Raw genomic sequence first — 17,203 nt, 5'->3', positions numbered from 1 at the left:
TCAGCTGAGTCCCCTTTGCCCAAGATGGTGTGCAAACCCCAACGTCGTGGAGCTGATTGAAAAATCAACAGCTTTGAGTTGCATTTTGTACTCAAACTCATGTGCAAGACGCATGCAGTAGCCAGGCAGATGCACCTGTGGGTGGCTCCACCCTTAAATACCCATCTCCAGCCCCTCAAATTTTCCCCAGCCTCTCCAGCAGCTTGTTTTGCACCTCGCTTTTGGAACGTAAGATCAGCATTTGCCACTTAAATAGAAATGCCACTGTTTTCAGATACAGGTGTTACAAGTGTTCTGTTTAATCCAAGTAAAACTGTAATTTTCAGTTCCCCCACTGAGTTTATTCACGTCGGCAGAAGTCCTGCTTTGTGAGTTGTACTTGAGGTAAAACATATATTTTAGTTAATTGTCACTGAGTTTGACATGTTTCTAACCTCCCTTTATTTCTGAGGTGACACCAACTTCATTAGAGCAGTGTGGAATCTTACAGCAGCCTCTAAGAGAATGTTTCATGGCATGTTTGTTTAATTTCTTTTGAAAAGCCTTCAGTGACAGGAGCTACATAATTCCATTACATGATGATTTTTATAGGTCACTGTGTTTTTTCCTGTTATATTCTGTGCTGGAAATGATACCAGTGATTATTTGTTCTGTTCTTTGTGGGTTAAAGATATCCCATTTTGTCTTTTACTTGTAGAAGTACTTGAAGATTTTTAACATTGCCCTTTCCTCAATTCACATTTTTCTTCAATAAACAAATTTTGTTCTCTTAATATTTTTCTGCTGGTAACTGTGGTTTTAAAATTTGGCCACTTTCCACTCTGCCTGCAGTTCTTCTCTAAATTTGGTGTTAAACCTGCAGATTTCCTCCCAGCTGCATTGTGTTCCACTGCTGCTGAACAGAGGAAAATATTTGTTTCTTGTGTCTTAGATCTTCATATTGTCAAATTTACCAATTTTTTTCTTCCTGAACTGTTTTGCACTCTCACTGCAACCTACTGTAACTATCAGATTTCCTGTGGTTTTATTGTCAGGGCAATTTCTCCCCTTGTATTTGAATTTTTATTGTAATACTTTGCATTTGTTTCTATAGAATTTCCAGATTATCATTCTGAGTTCTGCTTCTAGGATACTTGCAATCTTTCCCACACCTTTAGTTGTCAGCCCAGATTCTGGAAGTGTGCTTTCTCAGTTTCATTTTCAGAGTAGTAAGAAAAATCCAAAATAAAGCAGGTGCATGGCAGATCATTGTGGAGCACCATCTGACTCCCAGCTGGCAAGGGAAGTATTCCTAATTACATCTTCATGTGATAGCCATAACTGCTCTTTAGTTTAGGCCATAATACCTTACTCAGCTTGTTAGATTCTTGGGTGACAGATTAAAATTCTTATCAGATTAAAAGCCCTGTTTTTCACAACTGTGGCTTCTCCCTTGCTCGCTGCCAGAAAAATATTTGTTTTTGACAAATTCCCATTATTTTCTTTTTATTATTGTGTTGTTGTCTTAGATGTTCAATAACCAGCTACTTAATAACTCGTTCCATTATCTTTCCAAACCCTGCCTCTCTTACCCTTCTCCTGGTCCCTGGGACCTTTCTTCTCTGGTCTTTCAAGTGTTACAGGGTCCTGCTTGCTTCTTTTATACTTAAAAACCCACTGATTTTTCCACTCATGTACCCTTCATCCTGACAGTTTCCTAAAATGCATTAAGAATAATTTGGCAGCTGGAAGATGATGGAAAGATAGATGTTTGGGAAGGAGTGCTGCTCAGTTATGTATGGACACAGGATACTGGGAAAGGGCTAAGCTATCTGACTGCTGGATGCCATGGCTTTGTGCACCTCACCTGTCTTAAATCTGTTCGGAACATCTTTTCTCAGGAGCAAAATCAGAGTACGAAAGATGCCTTCTGGTGGATTTTAACATTGATCTGCAAGCTGGACTTTAGCCTCAGGATTTTAATTAGATTCTGAAAGTAATGAATTTTGGGTTAGAAAGCTTGACCAACCTTTAATATTATGTTGCTTCCACTTAATCATGTAGCTTCAGTAAGTTTTAACACATATACCTAGTCAGAAAAACACCTATTACAAGTCATATGATGGCCACAGAAGGAAAAAGGTAATAACTTTGAGTGGAATCAGTTTGGAATGTATTTGTGTCATACCCTGTACTCCACTCACGTGCAAGCAGTGCTCTGGAAGTGGTTGTGTGCAGTCTAAAACTGGGCAGGCGTATTTCTGTGGTGGCAGAAGCTGAGGTAAAGGGACAAATGTTCTGAAATATCCTGCAGTTATTTGTCTAACAGCACTCTGGCTTTACAGCCTGCAAATCAGTGGAGAAGAGCTTTCCTTGTCATCATGGCAGCATTTCCGACCGGTTCCGGTGCATTCTGGTCTCTGGTTTGCAATTGTGCCGGACCTGGCTGCTGTGGAGGGTGAGCAGTAAATTCCCAAAGGAGAACCTGCTTTTCCCCACCCAAGGTGTGCTCACCCTCTTGGCTGCTGGAATGCTCTGTTATTCTGTAATGGCACCTTTCATGTAATCACATACAGAGATATATTTGTCTGTGATCTTATCAAAGTTAGTTTCTTTTGATTCATGAGTTTGGTGCACTCTGTCACTTGAAAGTGTTCCTGATGTGGAAGTGCAGCATTTCCCAGAGAACAATGGGCTCTGTTCACCACAGATGTGGAACTTGATTGCAGTGGAAACTTAGCACATAGGTGTAGTTAGAGGATTTCCTTTTTTTCTACCCTTTGAAACAATTATTGTTACCCCTGCCATCTGACAGCTGCATGCTACATTACAAAGACTCTTTGAACAAGACAGGACAAATGATTTCCTTCTTGTGCATAAAGAAATCAAGGCACATAGAAGCCAGGTGAGCTATCTGATTGATGCCATCTGGTTTTGTTCTTGTGGATGTAGGTGTACATGGTTAGTGGAATGTAAGTGTCCAACTACCTTAGTTCTTTCTGCAGAGTTAGGGGAAATTATATATGAAATTTGCTCTCCTGGTTGCCAGAGCTTGCAGTCTTGTAATTTTGACAAAAATCTTATATATATATCAAGGGATGAGCAGTGCAGCACACTTAATCAGAAAATTTGACAACTTGTGTGTTGCATATTTGCTGTAATTATTATTATCATCAGTTCATTAGTAAAACCCACAGCTGGGAGAATATCAACATGGAAATAATCAGTTTAGACAAGACAGGGAAGAAAAATGAGAAATTTTCTAAACTGCTTTGATTCATCCATGGAAAATACTTATTTCCTTTTTTAGAAATGGGTCTTAGGAAGTGAATCAGGAATTTCTAGAACTTGACAATAGTGAGGCCTGGGTTTTCATGGAGGGTTCAGATTTTCACCTGAAAACTTTATAAAGGCAGAACAGCTCATGGGGCTGTGTTGGTTTACAGGAGTTCCTCTTGGGACCTGGTGATCTCAACCATACTGGGTGAGCTGGTAAAATGGAATAATTTTGATGAAGATCTGTCATTCAGAGCTGATCATATAAACAGACTAAACTCTTTCCTGCTAATAGACTTTCTTTAACAGGTGCATGTTTATAAAATGACTTTTGCTAATTTTCAAATTGCTTACTTCCCGCTGCAAAAGAGCTGTCATTAAAAAAAAAAAAAAAAAAAGGAAAAAGAGGAGGGGGCACATTTTAAACTGTTCCAGGAAAAGATGCAGTTATCTCTACAAAAGACACTTTCCTAAGGCTTGAGAAATTTAGCTTCTTTGGTCTTAAAATAAGACTCAGTTTCACTAGAGTGACAGCTGGTGATTACATTGAATTTTTCTCAGCTGTACGGTGGCCTGATCCTGTGAGTTGAAAGTCTGGAAGACAGAACCAACCACAAAGACAGCTCTCTGTACTTAATGGCCATCTCACATTTGCAGCATTTCATCACAGGGGAAAAAAAGCTTGTATGCAGTGTGAGGAGAAAATAAGCAAAATGCTATCAGGTAGCCTCTAACTACTTATTGCATGGTGAGCATCAGGGGTCTGTCATGCTTTTATCCTGAACTGGTGATTCCAAACAGTGGAAATTTACTTCTTCAGCAGGTAGGCTGTGTGCATTGCAGAAGGTGTAGCTGATAAAATAACAAATTATTTGACACTCTGTCAGGCAAGCAAAAACTGTTTGAAAACCCCCATAACTTTCCTTTGTTCCAGGAGCTCATTTTGGGTTTGATGCTGACATCTTTATGACATTATGTGCTTTATAAAATACCACGCTGCAAATACAAAGTTGACAGGTTTAGAATCCATGGGATAAATTACCTCCTACTGTAGCCAAGTTCTTGGCTTTGGCTTGCAGAAATTACCATCTCTCTAAATGTAATTTTAGATTAATTGATGGCTCTTCTGATGGGGTGGCTCAAACAGGTGACGTTGTGATAGCAAAGTTACCTAACATCATCTAATAATAAGTTTGATAATAATCTCCCTTTGTCACCCAGAGTTGTCTGCCCAGATCCTTTGGGTTGTGGGTACAGATATTAATAACTGACATGTCTGTCCTAATGGTATGTTGGGTTTTTTAAAATATATGTATTGTCAGAAACTCAAGAAGTTCAGGATTTAATTAGTGAACCATTGCCAGGAATGAAGAAAAGTTACAAACTTTCTGTTAGCAGTGAAAAATAATAGAATTTGATGACAGAGACAGTAGTTATTTAGAGAGATGTTCCAGGCAGATTTGATGTGGGTAAAATTTCCACTTAACCATCAGAGCTCAGCACTTTTTGAAAGTACATCTTAATTGTTAATACAGGAACCCAGCTGGTCAGATCTGGAGCAGCCTAGAAGGATGAGCATTACCTTTGGGCAGAGACACCAAGCTATAATTAGAATCATAGAATGATCATTTGGGTTGGAAGGGACCTCCAACCTGTTCAAAACAGGCCTAACCACACCAGACTGTTCCAGGCTGTGTCCTGGTGAGTCCTGAACATCTCCCAAGGTAGAGATTGCACCCTTCCTCTGGGCATCCTGTGCCAGTGCTTGACCACCCTCTTGGTAATTCTTTGTTTTTCTGGTATGTGACTGGCATGTTCTGTGTTTCCATGTGTGTCCTTTGCATGTTTTGCTCTCACTGTGCACCTTCAGGAAAAGTCTAGATCCATCTTTTTGGTATATTTCAGTTGGGCAGTTGTGGACAGCAGTAAGGTCACCCTCAGCCTTTTCTAACTGGAGTAGGCTCAGTTCTCCAGATCCTGACTGTCTTGGTGGCGAGTGGCTAGATACTAAAAACTGAATCTTTGAGGTTTTTCTGTTTGATAGTGTCTGTTTCCTTTAAGCCAAGGGAATAGTGACCCTCCAAAAAGTGGTTTTGGCTGTTCAGTTGCCCATTTTAGTGTCAGTTTCCAGAATCCTATGGGGGGATACTCTGTTAATTATGAACTGGCTGGTAATAAACAATGGTTGTACGGGGCACATACTCCTCTAAGTCTGAAGAGGGCTTTTTCATGAACGCTGACTTTTACCTACAATTGTAGCTGCCAGGAATAATCACCAAAAGTACTATTTCCTGCAAGTAAGCACTGTGCTTGGCCTAATGCATCCAAACTATTTTGTGTTCCCCTGTGTCCTTTTACAGATGGAAACCAGAGGTCCTGGTGCCCGAGCAACACACCAGGGTCTCAGTAGAGTTGTGTCGGTGGAACTCCATAGTTCTCTCCCGGTCAGCAAAATGGAAAGACAAATCAGCATAAGGTGTGATAAAGGGAGTAAATTGTGTGCAGCAGGGCTTTGGAACATGCTGTCACAGTTTAATATTAAGAATGACAGCTTCACAAATATTTTTATCTATAATGGGAGTATCTCAAATCAGATGAGCACATGCCAGAGGAAGAAGTTGCTTGTTTGTATGTTTGTTTCTCACACTCTGTGCCTATTAAAGTTATGAGATAAACTCCATGAGGTGCCTTTATGAGTTGTCCTGGAGTGGGCAGCTCTGATAGTCGTTTAAAAACTGTGGCATTGGGATTTTTGGGAGGCTGTGGGATTGCCATTGGGAGGAAGGCCACCTGCCCATGTGTCTCGGTTTTCCTGTGTGAAAGAGCTTCATCACCCTGGATGTTGTGATCTGTGCTTTATCATTTAGTCATTTCTACCTCCTCTTACAACGTTACTAATTTTGGAGCTCTAGATGTACTAGGAAGAGATAGCAATGGCTTCAGACTGATCCTTTCAGAATTCTTGAGGTTTAAATAAGGCGCTCAACCTGTCCTTGGGCACCAGAGGGTGCTCATGTCTTTGTAAAGAAGTGGCTCTTTCCCGAGGTGTGTTCCTGAGGGCCTGTTGCATGATCTTTGTTTGCATGGGATCCTTCAGTGACTGTAACTACCTTAACTATATTTTTTAAAAAATCATCCTTTTTCTGCAGAATGCTCCAACACACTTGGAAGGAGAGACACATATAAGAGAGGGCTACACATGGGAAGTGGGGAGAGGTGGGTATGCTTGAGCCTGTGTACCTGCTCTTCCATATTCTGCACATTTAAGTGTGATTCCTCACTAAATTTAGTACCCCTCCTATTTTTATTCTTTCTTTGTTTTCTTTCTCCCACTGTAGGGACTGTATCATGCTGTCTGTTTTCTAGTTACATAGGAGCAACGTTGTCCTTGCCCTGTCCCATGGTCTCTTTTGCAATACATTCTTTGACAACTGAACAGTGGTCTTTTAACTCTGAAGACTCCCAAATCACTGGAGCAGAGGAACTGTGGTCTGGATCCAGTCCTTGGCAGCTACTGACATTCTGGTCTAGCAGTGTTTCCTGGAGGCAGCTGCAGGGGCAATGGGCTGGGCAGCATTTTCCCTTTCTGACTTCTACCAGAGGTGCCTGGTTCCTGTGCTGCAGTGAAGGGTCTGTGGAAGCAGGAAATCAGGATGAACTGACTAACCTGCTTCTGCTCTGGTTTTGTCAAAATGAAGGGGGATTTATGATGCCTAAATAGTTCAAATGTTATAGCTATTAAATCTTGGTATCCTTCCGCGAAAGGCGGTGATAATTATTCCCATTTTACAAAAGTGGGAAAAATAGCCTCCGTTTTGAAAAGATGCTGGACATCAAATGCACTGATACAAGGGGCAGCTGTGTAGGTGGAACTAAGCAATCTTATTTAAACTATGTATGGGATTGGAATCTCTCAGTCACCGTCTTCATCCAGCAGAGACTTTTGCATCTCAGGGGAATAACATAGTTCAGTTGTGGATATCTGATTACAGAAGTCCTGTGCTTTGGGAGATAAATAATCTGTGAATTGTAGAAAAAATCTTCATAGAGTGGACCTGTAAAAGTCTGTTAGGATTGGCAGAGTTTGGGAATATGACTATACTCACCCACTTTGTTTTCTGTATCCCACAGTAGTTTTTGATTTCTTACTTTACTAATGGGAAATTGCCGAACAGCTTTTATCATGAGAACTTCCGTTTGCATGTAACTTGTCATTAGTCTGACTTCAGAATAAATTATCATCATGACATCTGTACTAGCTGAAGTCTGGATTTAGTCCAACTACCTTAGAATTTGTCACAATCTGAGAAAAAGTAATGCCGGCGTTTGGTTGAGCAGTAGTGCAGACAAAACACTTGCTTTAAGGGCCCACCGTAGTGAATGAGAAACGTGTCAGCAGAGTTTCTTGCCCGCTTCATAGGACCATGAAGCGTTACTAGAACATGACGAGCTCTGGCTGTTCCAGGTGGATGCAGCATGTGTGGTCTTCAGAGCATTCACACAAGCTCCTGGGTGCTAATTGCTCGTGGCATTGGTTGGCTGAAGGAGCCACTCTCCCTTTAGCTGTGATTCCAAGGCAACTGACTAGTTCTTGTTAAAAAAGCTTTTCAGAAGATTATTATGAGCTGAGATAATCTGCAGTTGCTGTAGGCATTATACTGCTTTGAAATGCTGTTGACAGCTTTAGTTTAGGATTTGTAGGTGTTTCCTTTCAAAGCTCTACTTCCAGCTGCTTCCAGATTGATTCTATAGGAGGCTGAAAATTTCATGGGATACCTGAATAAGAGTGTGTGGGGAGAAAATTTGAAAGCGCTTCAGAATCTTAATAAAGATACTAAAAATAAAAATCAGCGTTCCTCTGAAAAGCTTTAATTCTCAAAATACTGGAAGTTGAAAGCTGGAAGTTTGGCAGAGGAATGGTTTTCTATTAGAGGAAAACGACCTTTGAGTATTGACATCAGCTTTAATGTTAGGCCAAGTTTTGAGCCTTTCAGGAACGTTTTTCCTGTACAGTATGGGTTGGGTCTTGTAACGGGGTGTGCACAGGTAGCTCAGTGTTTCTCTTCTGCAGCACACGGGGGCATTAGTCTCGTGGCTGGAAGGTAGAGGCGCAGCGTTCAGCAGCTGACCACAGCAGCGTTAGTTCTTGCCTCTGCTGGCTGATTAAGTGCAAAGCACCTAAACTTTGTGCTCCGATGTGATTATGTGGGATGACCTGCGTTGCGAATTGTGCTCCGAGTCAGGGAGCAGCTCTGCTTTTGCTTAAATCACTGTCAGGCTCTGCTGGAGTTACTGGAGGCAGACAGGCACATGCTGAGCACTGCTGACTCTTCTGAGAGGAATTACCTGTGATCATGTAATTAGCAGTGCAATAATATATGATCCTATCACCTGCAGCTTTATAAATGTGCACTAAATGGCCACATGTTTTCCTAAAGACAAGATGTAGCTGATCTTCTAAAGCTACACTTGTCTGAACAGAGCAGTGAGGAGCAGTATGGCATCCTTCGTGTGTTTTGGAGAAAATGTTTTCCATAATTAGAAAAAATAATATGTATCCTGTAACTAAGTACTTAAGTATTACATGTAATTGCAGAGTATTGAAGTTATTGGTTGAGAATTTCAATTCTTGATTATTTTATGGTTATTGTGAAAGACCAGGGGGAAGAGAAAGTTAGGTGATACTAATCACACCTACATGCTTCATAGGAAGCTTACATAATTTACATAATCTAGTAGTAAAAACAGATTTCTTGCTTAGCAAATCAGCAGAACAGCCAGATAATTTTGCTAATGTGGCATGGAATTGAAGATTCCTAAATCAGAGAAGAAAGTTTGAGGTCTTCAACCTTCTAGAGCTGTCTTTATCACAACCCCTGAGCATAAGGGGATGATTCACTGAACTGAGATCCCAGTTGAAGAGGAAGATTCCCCTGGTTGGTGCTGCAGGGACAGAAGTATCCCCATGCTACTTGGCAACAGATGGTCCAAGCAGCAATAGCCATATGAACATATCCAGTCCAAAAGACACCTGAGAAGCTTAGGGACCACTAATATTGGAAGTCTGTGGATCCAAAGGATGTAGCACCAGTTGGAGGAGGGTAAACACAAATGCAGTACATAGTTTGACTACATAGATTTCAAATATGATTAAGAATGTTAATAGGTTATCCAATATTTGCTCTTTTTGAAATAGTCTAGAACGTGTGTGAAATTTTCACTAGGCTTTGCTTTCTACGAGGAGAGGATAAAAAGAGATATGCTTACAAAATTCATCAGTGAGCTTTTGAATACAAGCCTTAGGTTGAGAATTGTCTGTAGTCAAGACATTGTCATGGAAATTGCAGCTGCCAGATGTTTTTCCTTTTGAAAAGTGATCTTTTGATTTTACTTTTTCACTGAAGAAAAGCCTGTTGAGAAAGTAGTGGGAGGTGCAACAGCGGTGAGGGGGCTTCAGAATTGGAGTTCTAAAAATTATTCCAGCTCGTGTGTCAGAAACATGAATAGAAGAGGAGGAGGGAAATGAGTTTTAAGAGACAGAGTTAATTGAGTGCTCTATCTCCACAGTGTTGTGGATTTAAGTTTTGCCTGGAAAATATCCTGTATTACATAAACTGTGAAGGCAGAAGATGGCTTGAATAACACAGCTTAATAAGCATGCACTGATGAGAATTCATTTTGGGATTTAAGGTGCACTGCAGTGCTGAAAATTAGAGCACTTTCTGCCACGCAGAATGTTGGACTTTACTGTGGGCTCAACCGTAGTTCGACATCAGAGAATGCAGGTGGGTATGGGCCTTTATTAAACACCTGAGCAAAGGAAAGGCTCTGGTCACAACAGTCAGGGATGAGAACCATGGGTATAGAGACAACCAAGACTCATTATTTCTCACGCTTGCAGAAGCACTTGATTTTTTTAAAGAGATTTTTTTAGAGATTCCAGTTGTTTTAAAAGTTTTTGAATTTTCTTTTTCATCTTTACATCTGCAGAGGATTGTCACATTTAATATATCCTTCCATGAAAGAGTAGCACTCCTAGCCCACTGGTTAAGACTGTCTATTAAGCTAATTGAAGTTACATTTTTTAGTTCTGGTGGTCTGGATTTGTGACCACCCGGTGCTATATGGGGAGTTTGGCAGGGCCTGCACCTAAAAGCATTCAGCTGAAAATAAAGCAGGGCTTGCCAGGTGTTAAAATGGGAGAACAGGAAAGCTACCGAGTCAACCATTGGAAGCAATCAGAGAGTATTTCTGGGGCTCTTCGGCAGCAGGTGCTGCTGTGAGGATGCTTGTGTTGCTGGCCTGCGAGGGGAGTGTTACACTGTGAGTAGCTGCTTCTGCCTGCAATTCCTGGCTCTTGCTCCTCACGCCAGGAGTTTGGCACTTCCTGCTTTTCATTTGTGCTGAAATCCTCTTCAGGGCTGGGAAGTGGCGTTGAATCTGGAGTGGGGATTGGTCTGGAAAAGCACTGGTTGGAGATTTATGAGCTTTGAGGAGCCGTTTCGAATAATTCATAGCAGGACTTCGATCCTGCTGTTAGAGGTTGATCATACACTGGACTTTGGAGGTTGATTATCTGTTTATAACAACAGTTTCTGGGCCTAATTTTGAAAACAAAGTTCTTGGTGAAGGCGGCTGGTCAGGTGCCCCACTTCACCCTGTCTAAAGAGCACAAAGCCAGCATCTGTCTAAGGATTGCACCAGCACATATAGCAATAGTTGATGGGTTTTTTGTAGAAATTGTAAAGAGGAAAGATAAAGATACCTCTTCACTGACCTCTTTTTTTTTCTTTTTTTTCTTTTTTTTTTCCTGTTCTTGCTAAGCTCTTAATATTTGTGTCTTTTTAAGTCTTGTTTCTTCCTAAAAACGTAAGATACCTGATGTTGGAGTCAATCAGCCTCATGATATCTTCACTTGAAATGTTTTATAATAATAAGTATTCTTATGCTTTGAAATCATCTAATTTTTATAAAAATTGTCTAGCTCTTCCAAAGTATTTTTGAGAGTTCCACCAACCTGGTTTGAGGGGGGAGCAGGTTGTAAAAAAATGTTCCCTTAAAATAGTTTATTTTAAGAATTTTAGGAAGCTTCAGAGCAACCTTTCCAGAAGGCTTTTTTGGTGTATTAGGAGAAATACCTGTTTTGAGAATAGTTCCTGTCTGCTGGTCCATCCTTTTCCCAGTGGTTTTCATAGAAACAGCTTGGTCTGTGCTTTACTGGAGATCTTCCCCGTGACAGCAGAGTTTTACAAAATATAGAACACAGATAGAAGGATGGATCAGATTCAGCTTTTACCGAGGTTTGTGCAGTCTTTTTATGACTTCATTAGGAGATGGTTCAGATCCTTTGGTTCTTTTTCTCTTTGGTCTGGTTTTAGAGTCACTGAGAAAAATTGAAGGAGCAGCAGACAACAAAGCTGTGCACTTAAAATGTAGCAATACTCTGCATGGCTCCTAAAGCTGTAATTTGTGAGCAGTGGGCCCTGAGCCTGTGTCAGATAATGACATGCATGCTGAAGTTCCTGACAGCCTGCATAACCTCATAGAGACCTGATTGCTAATGGCATGTAGAGGTGCACTCGCTAGATGCCTCAGGGCTTTCTAATTTCAAGAAATATTTTGGTACTGTTTCATCTGAAGTTCTCCTGAGCTTAAAAAATACCTTAGCAGCTCCTGATTCCCTGTGTTCTCCATTGTAAGATAAACTCTAGTATGAAATTTCTAGTCAAAACCAGGGGAGGAGGAGGAGGAGGACAGAAGTACTCACCCTGGAACAGTACAGTAGTGTGGCTGTCAGGTGGCATCGTAAAGTATTTGGAAGACCAAATCCAGATCTATCTTCTTCATAGGTCAGACCAGAGGGATAAAGTCATTTCTCCACCTTTCCACGGGAGTTCCTTAGTCCTTGAGCTGCTCTTCTCCCACTGTTCCTTCTCATGAAAACCTTTGGAAGATCTCCTTTTGTTTTCCTGGGGACAGAAGCCTTTTGAAAGATTTACAGGACAAGATCTGGTGTCACATCCAGCTTGTTAAGAGCTCTGCTTTTGAATGTCCTTGGCAGTTGGTTCCAAACACCCCATTTCCCTCTGCATGGAGTTCTCTGGCAGCACAGTTCTTTGATGGGTGCTTGAATTTAGCTTCTAGAACTTAGTCCCATGCTGGCTAAGATTGGCTGCTTCCCCCATCACTTTCAGAACTAAGTACAAAATTTAGGGTTTTTAATTCAGCTGTACTTCAGTCAGTGCTTCCCATGTGCGTACAGCCGTCCTACTGCATATTCACACATGCCAATAGAAACAAAAAGCAAAAGGTAGCAAAACCCACATGCATTTAAATGTTTTTCTGGGCAACTTACAGAAGGAAGAAGAAAAGAAAAAACTATTCTTGCCATCTTCACAGTAGATGAACTCTTGACATTGCTGATCTCAGTTCTAGATTTTACCATGGAAAGGAGATGTAAATCCTGAGCTCAAGACAGCTATTCTGGAAATATCAGTATGTAAATGTGAAATGCATAATTATTGCTGGGCAGTGCATAATCACTGCTGGGCTTTTTAGTGGTAGTAATTTTTCCACTAATGTGAACATTTGTGAAAAAATATTTCCCCCCCATTAGGTATTGCTTGTTTAATTGCATAGTCATGAGAGCAGAGGCTGTGTGTGATTTTAATGAGGGAATGGTACAGAAATGAATGGAAATTAGTTCTTTAAAGCAAGAATTTTCTGAGTTATAATGTATTTATAGATTCACTTGATTTGTTATTACTTGAGCTGTTCAAAGGAGTGTGATTTCAGTGGTGATTAACATGCCTGTCCCATTTCCTGGGGGAATGAGGTGCTCTCTGGTCAAGAGCTGTGAGATATTCCCCTTTCAGGATTCATTCTTGGTCTGGAGCAGTGTGGTGCATTGAACATGTTACCACCTGATAACTCATCAGCGTTCTCTAATCACTCTTCTTTGGAGAGTTATTTTCTCTGAGTTTCCTTTGTTAGGAGGATGGACAGAGGCTAACAATGAAACTTAGCTTGCCTCCCATAGTATTTCCTCATCCTTGAGACTCCTTCCCACTTTGCTCTCAGGACACACTAGTGAAGTGGTATGTAAGAAGGTTGTTTGCTGTATCAGTTCTGTTGACTGAGAGGTAAACTGATTGCAAAAAAATGTTCAGAAATTACAATTTCAGGCCTGTGAAGGCTTAAATATTTATTGCAGTCCTTAAAGTATGTGGTGGGAAGTGGACAGTTTTTTGTGTTTGGTTTTTGCCTTCAAAATCCTACTCCATTAAATAAGTAAATGAAAGTTTCTGTTCTCATTTAAAAACATATTGTGAACTTAATATGTACTCACTTTTAAAAACTTAGGTTTTAAAATTGGTTGGCATTTTTGATGACTTGGAGTGGCAGTTTCACAGCAATGCCTGGCAAGAGCTTCCCAGAATAAGTTCACCATATCATGACTGTATTCTGTATTGTCTTTTATCTCGGTTAAGATTATTTGCATGAATCTGCAATAGTAAGATGGGAGTTCTGCTGTGTTTTCGGTACTTGTCTGGCAGGGTCTTCAGTTTGCTGTCAGTGTTGAATTTCTTCACTTTGCGGTGTCTGCCTCTGAAACAGTTGACATGCTCACAAATATAATGTTTCCTGTTATTTTTAGTGTTTCCCATAAGCTTTCAACTTTTTTTTCTGATACAGTTCTCTACATGTATAAATATTTATTGTAATAATTCTGTGTCCACACAGGAGGGAAAATTCTAGTTATGGCTCAGGAGAAACTTTAGAGATTTTGTTTTGGTTATTTTAGAAAAATACTAGGTCTCCATGTTTTCTGGATACATAACAGTGATGGATTCAAGCTGTCCTGCTTACTGATAACATTTTCTGGGTGTCTGGGGATTAACTCTGCAGTTTCTCTCAAGTCTAAGTAGCATTTATTACCTTGCCTTTGCTTATAGTGCCAAAAGAGGATAATACAGAATGGTGATTTCTGCTATTCAGTGGCCAGCAGAGCTTGCTGAATAACAAATATTAATAGCTCAGACATTGAATAAAATCTTATAAAGTGAATTTCAGGTTCTTAATGACACAGTGCAGTTTCTCGCTGCAATTGTTTCTCATGCAAAGCAGTAAACATGAAGGTGCTGATGATTGAGACTGTTGACTAAGTAAAAAATCTAATGGTGCTTTCTTTGGTTGTTCACATAAATACATTACTTCCCTGAGACTAGTAAGCATTTGCAAATCCTGGAAGTTTTACTAAATGAAAATTGGCAGCTTCTGTGACAACTGCAATGTTATAACATGAAAAAGTAGCATGTAGTAATGCAACTAAATGTCTTCATGTTATGAAAAGGCATTGATTAAAGATGGTGCATCTGTTTTATTTCCTCCATCAGTAGTCATTTTCTGGAGGTAGTATTTGAGAAATGCCCCATCTCTGGAAGTGTTCAAGGTTGGATGTTCTTCATGTTATGAAAAGGCATTGATTAAAGATGGTGCATCTGTTTTATTTCCTCCATCAGTAGTCATTTTCTGGAGGTAGTATTTGAGAAATGCCCCATCTCTGGAAGTGTTCAAGGTTGGATGTTCTTCATGTTATGAAAAGGCATTGATTAAAGATGGTGCATCTGTTTTATTTCCTCCATCAGTAGTCATTTTCTGGAGGTAGTATTTGAGAAATGCCCCATCTCTGGAAGTGTTCAAGGTTGGATGGGGCTTTGAGCAACCTGGTCTAGTGAAAGGTGCTCCTGTCATGGCAGTGGGGTCGGAACTGGGGGATCTTTAAGGTCCCTTCCAAGCCAGGCCATTGTATAGTGCTATGAAACCAGACTGTTTTTCTTTTTAGACAACCTCTTTGGCAGAGCGCTGCTTCTCTATGAAATCCGTTCTTGACAAGATCATGGTCAGTCAATTGATCAAATATCTTCTTGTCCAGTGGTATGAATGTAAGATCAAAACTGAAATCAGTCTGCCAGCCCTCATTACTGCTTATTGCCTATATAGAAAAATCAGGAGTGAGTTTTGCCATGAGACAGAGTTTGTTGTGGTTTACATATCTCCAGAATGATGGCAGTAGCAGTAATGACGCAAACACATCCAGCTCAAGCAAGGGCCCGAAACCAGGCTAAGTCCCGTGGGAGTTTTCGTGCTGGATGCTGCACGTAAAAGATGAGCTTAACTCTTGTCAAAGGCTGCAGTGTGTGCTGTACAGATTATACAGAAGTTGGAGTAGCTGATGCTAATAAGGTTTCCAGTGCTGCGCAGACTTCCACAGAGACAAATAGAAACTTTGCATCCTTCACAGGGTGCTGTGCTGCCCCCATGGCGTAAGTGTTTCTCCAGTACAATCATCCTTTGATTGCAGTGTAGGGGGCACCATAAGAGCTGACAGCAGGGTGGGGCGTTTGCCATGATGCTCTTGACTGGAGAGGTACTAGTATTCATCACATTGTAAAATTCTGGGTTTGTTCTTCATTGTCTTATTCTTTCCTGCTCCTGTTTCTGTTAGGACTTCAACCTGCAAAAACACTTAGTCCTAAGTCAGTGGTAAGATGAAGATGCTGGAAAATTATGATTCTTTCCTGCTGGTGTTCTAGAATAGTTGTGGAAGCTTGCAAGAGCTCTCTGTCTTTTTGCTTACTAAGTGGTCTTTATAACAACTGAAATGCTGCCCTTTTCTGAAATCTGAAATACTGAAAAGGCCCACATGGCTTTAAGTTAAACTCCCAGTGGTTCCTCAGTGTTTAAAGTGTATAAGAAGAGTCCAGGTATGTGTAAAGTGTGGAAGTCTGTGATAAGACCATGCTTGCCCTTTGGAGTAGCAGTCAGATTTAGAGGAGATGTGGGAATTAAAAATGTAGAGCTCCATCTAACTATTCCAGCTATCAAATAGCTGACACTGCATCAATAATTAACAAACATGTACCAATAAGAGGAATGAGAATTGCACATCTACATGCTATGCCTCTCCTTTGTGCTTGCTTTGCTGGGGACTGTGATCCTCTGAGGATGAGGCATGGAGAGAAGCTAGCAGGTAGTTACACTTCTGGAATTACTGCAATCCATCTTCCTCATCTGCACTCCTTAGGGGCAGAAAATGAGTTGTAAATGAGGTCGGGCTATTTATGCTTTATGTAAAGTTCAGGAGGTTAAGCGGTGAATCAAGCTAATGTTGTCCTTAACTTGAATATGTTTATCTTGTCATTAAGAGAAGTTTAGATATGACTGTTAAGGAAGAGGAAAGTGTTTCCTTATAGGATGTGTAGAAAACGTGTTAAGAAGCTGTAATTTAATTGTAGGTGAACACATTTTTTTTAACAAAAGAAAGTAAAACAAATATTTTGACTAAGTTGAGGAGTCTGGCAACAACTTCAACAGCAGTCCATGCTTCATGACTGATGAAATCAGGGTAAGTTATGAGATTGTCTGGAAAACTGCCATGATCCAAGTTCCATCCTATTTAAAAGATGATAGTTAACAAGTGAAAAGATGTCACCAGCTGTGGTAGGCAGGGGATAATATGCAGTATGTGGATGTCCATTTACAAACAATTTTTTTTTTTACTTTTCTTATAACGAATGAAGTTTTTTATTTTATGTGTTTGTACATACAGACTATGTGTGCTTTCTGTAATAGCCAGTTTTGCCCCTTTTCTTTTTCCAGAGTCAAGATGAGAGATATGCTTTCATTGCGGAATGGTATGACCCAAATGCTTCACTCTTTCGGCGTTATGAACTTCTGTATTATCCAAAAGATTCATCAATTGAAATGGTAAGAATGGAAGAAAACAAATCTGTTGTCATAAATGTAATATCCAATTAAACAGTTCATAAAATGTCAAGCCACTGCCTATGCCTATTAATTTTCCAGGTAAGAACATTTAATTTCAAATATATCTTGCTCTGTTTCTAAAACTAGAAGAAAAGCAAAAATAAAAGTTCACAGTGAA

General features: G+C 40.3%; 1 protein-coding gene across 2 annotated transcripts in view; it reads left to right on the top strand.

Moving 5' to 3' along the window:
* Window positions 1-17,203, top strand: part of NME7 (NME/NM23 family member 7) — an 87,821-nt gene that overhangs the window by 685 nt on the left and 69,933 nt on the right. Inside the window, exons 1-2 of one of the 2 annotated variants that reach the window (XM_040091205.2) lie at window positions 327-384; window positions 16,918-17,025. In XM_040091205.2, coding sequence (XP_039947139.1) covers window positions 17,023-17,025 — 3 coding nt within the window. In that variant the 5' untranslated portion in view covers window positions 327-384; window positions 16,918-17,022. Of the gene's footprint in view, window positions 1-326; window positions 385-16,917; window positions 17,026-17,203 lie in introns of those variants that run through there. The other variant, XM_040091196.2, reaches the window with a different exon arrangement.

The sequence above is a fragment of the Hirundo rustica genome, chromosome 2 (genome assembly GCF_015227805.2).
Source record: "Hirundo rustica isolate bHirRus1 chromosome 2, bHirRus1.pri.v3, whole genome shotgun sequence".
In the NCBI taxonomy this organism is placed as follows: Eukaryota; Metazoa; Chordata; class Aves; order Passeriformes; family Hirundinidae; genus Hirundo; species Hirundo rustica.
The sequence above is the reverse complement of the archived record's forward strand: the minus strand, read 5'-3'. Positions and strand labels throughout refer to the sequence as shown.